General features: G+C 38.4%; 1 protein-coding gene across 1 annotated transcript in view; it reads left to right on the plus strand.

Annotated features, from left to right (window-relative positions):
- Positions 1 to 3,380, plus strand: part of LOC106879692 (growth factor receptor-bound protein 2) — a 106,473-nt gene that overhangs the window by 83,956 nt on the left and 19,137 nt on the right. The window contains exon 2 of the mRNA XM_014929369.2: positions 1,105 to 1,202. Within this exon, the coding sequence (XP_014784855.1) occupies positions 1,105 to 1,202 (98 nt within the window). The remainder of the gene's footprint in view (positions 1 to 1,104; positions 1,203 to 3,380) is intronic.

Here is a 3,380-nt window from a genome sequence, read left to right on the forward strand (position 1 = left end):
CATTTGACTGTGGCCATGCTGGAGCACCGCCTTTAGTTGAACAAATCAATCCCGGGATTTATTCTTTGTAAGCCTAGTACTTATTCTATCGGCCTCTTTTGCCAAACTGCTAAGTTACAGGGACATAAACACATCAACATCAGTTGTCAAGCGATGGTGGACCACACACACACACACATATATACGACGGGCTTCTTTCAGTTTCCATCTACCAAATCCACTCATAAGGCTTTGGTCGGCCCGAGGCTATAGTAGAAGACACTTACCCAAGGTGCCATGCAGTGGGACTGAACCTGGAACCATGTGGTTGGTAAGCAAGCTCCGTGATTAGACGACGTATGAGGGTTTGGCAATTTCTTGCCGAACAGCCACACATGATTTGTTTATAGTGCTCAAGTGTTTGTGTACACATAAGCTCACTCCCTCCATCAAATTGACATTACCTGTACAGGTGTACCATGTTCCATATGTCAGATGATGAAATGATTGCAGAGCAACATGAAATGAAGTGCTTTCCACAAGAGCGCAACACCTGGTCTGGGAATCGAACCTACAATCTTGCAATCACAAGTGCAACACCATAACCACTAAGCCATGATGCTTACATACATACACACATACACACTTTGTGATTAGCAAGCCTACCAACGTTTTTATGTGAAGAGATCTTCATAATTGTTTGAGTGTGCCACATGGAAGTGTTGATACTTGTCTCTGTTTTGGATGGCACTCTTGAACAATTGTGAAGATCTCTTCGCATGAAACCATTGGTAACCTTATTAACCCACAAATAAAAAATATTTATCCACCAATGTGGTGTTGAGCACTTATTCTTACTGTTTGATATTAGTGTGTGTGTGTGTGTGTGTGTGTATGCATATGTGTAAACAAGTAAAAGACATATATATGCATTGATGTGTATTGATATTTATTAAATTAGATAACTGGTTCTGTTTACTTTAAAAAATTGTGATTTTGAATACTGATCTTGAAATTGTGGTTTTGCTTCTTTAGAAGCAGAAATATATGTTAATATATACTGTATGCACACACACACACACACACAACATAATTTTTCTATTTAATTTTTTAATTTACTTTCAGATATTGAGTATGGATGAAGAAAAAATGTGGTACAAGGCTGAACAATATGGCTCAGAGGGTTATGTTCCATACAACTATATACAGTTGAAACCACACCCGTAAGTAACTACTTCAAAGTAGTTATTGTATTGATGTACACTGCACTTGTAATTAAATCTGCAGCAATTTGACGTCAAAACATTGCGCAGTGTTCTCATTTAGGTTATATTGTCTTAATTAGTGTTGGATTTAATAAGTTGTAATGTTTATTTTCCCTGGTTATACCTGTTGTCTGTTCTTTTGCCATTGCTTGACTTGTTAGAAATAGCTGCTAAATCTGCCTTAAATTATAGCTTAAAAAAATAGAAAAAAGATTGACCCATTGGCTGATGTAGATCTAAATATTACTGAAAAAAAAAAAAGAGTTGGTCATGACTGGAACATCTTTGGTCATAAGTCAGAGCTGGCCTGTGGCTAAACAGTAATACCATAACCTGCAGAAACCAGTGAGGGAGTCTTTATATGGTTGCTCAACTTGCTAGAGATAGCAGCCAAATCTCTCTCAAACAACAACCTGCTGTTTGTAAAAAGGACATCAGATAAAATAGCCTGAGATAGTGTGTGTGTGTGTCTAAAAAAAGAGAGGGTCGCCACAGATAAACTAGCTTTAATCATCAATCTACTGGTTTAGAGTTGACTTGGGTTTAAACAACAATTTGATCTTCAAGCCAGTGAAACCTGGGTTTTGATATTGATTAAAGCAACATGTCTGCGCCTCTTACTGGATCACTTAAGATTCTGATCTTTGTTGTTTAACCTTGCCATTCAATCCTGATAAAGTACACAATATGACCAAAGACATTCCAGTTGTAACTATCTTCTCATATATAAGGGACTGCACAGTTTTTTTTTTCTTTCTCTTTAACATGATAGTATGATTTGATGGCAATTTCACTGCTATTTCTACCAGGTCAAGTTACTGTGTAGATGCTTTAGCATTGGCTGGTTCTCAGTGACCATTGTCGTTTTAGGTTTGTTCACTCTGGACCAACCTATGGCTATACACTTACGACAACTGTAACAAACATTGTCAGTGGATTAACTTCCCTGTCCCTCATCTCACTGAAGCAAAGCAAGTGACATAAAGAAAGGGGACTTCCTTTTTTCTGGTCATTGCCTGCGGCATGTGTAAGGATTTTCGAGCGAGATCGTTGCCAGTGCCCCTGGATTGGCTCTTGTGCGGGTGGCACATAAAATACACCATTTTGAGTGTGGCCGTTGCCAGTACCGCCTGACTGGCCTTCTTGCCGGTGGCACGTAAAAGCACCTACTACACTCTCGGAGTGGTTGGCGTTAGGAAGGGCATCCAGCTGTAGAAACTCTGCCAAATCACATTGGAGTCTGGTGTAGCCATCTGGTTCACCAGTCCTCAGTCAAATCATCCAACCCATGCTAGCATGGAAAGCGGACGTTAAACGACGATGATGATAGCTCCTCTCACAATCTTAGTAGCTCAGGGCATGATAGTATCTAACCAAACAGAACTACAGGCATGGAAATGCAAAACCAAACAACCTGGTCTTTAAACAGTGACACCGTAACTAAATGTCAGTAGTTGTGTTGACTAAGTTTTACACAAGGATATCTGTTTCTCTTATTATAGAACACTTGAAACCCCCATCTCCCTCACAGCCACACACTCAAACACTGATTGCCTGCAGTGACTTTGACCATAAATATCTCCAGTAACAGTTTCAGTTGTTTTTCCCCTTTCCTTTTTCTAATAAATTGTCTTTTTTTTTTTTCTTTTGCATTTGATTCTTTATATCAAACTGTTTTGTTGGACTCCACCTTCAGATGTGATGTATCATAACCTATCAGATATTCTTGAACGAGGATCCCTTGATGTTGTCTTGATTCAGCAAGCAGGTTTATGATTGGAAGTAATCCAACTATACTCATCCATGGCCATTCTGTCCTATTTTTAGTATTATGTATCTAGTGCTACATCAGCCTGTTTATATTTGACTACTGTTTTTAGCAAGTTGAAACGCTACCATAGATTTTCATTTATTGGCTGGTATGATATCTAAAATAGCTGCAAGATTAAACTGACATTGCAGTTCTGTGATTTTTAGTTCAGTCTTTGTGTGAGATCTTAGGCAAGTGTTTTTTAATATGGCCTTGTGTTGACTAATGTCTGAGGGAAACTTAGTAAATGGAAACTGTTTGGAAGTCCATTGTATGTGGTGTGTGTGTGTGTGTGTATATATATATATATATATATATATATATAT

Source organism: Octopus bimaculoides, chromosome 21 (assembly GCF_001194135.2).
Source record: "Octopus bimaculoides isolate UCB-OBI-ISO-001 chromosome 21, ASM119413v2, whole genome shotgun sequence".
NCBI lineage: Eukaryota > Metazoa > Mollusca > Cephalopoda > Octopoda > Octopodidae > Octopus > Octopus bimaculoides.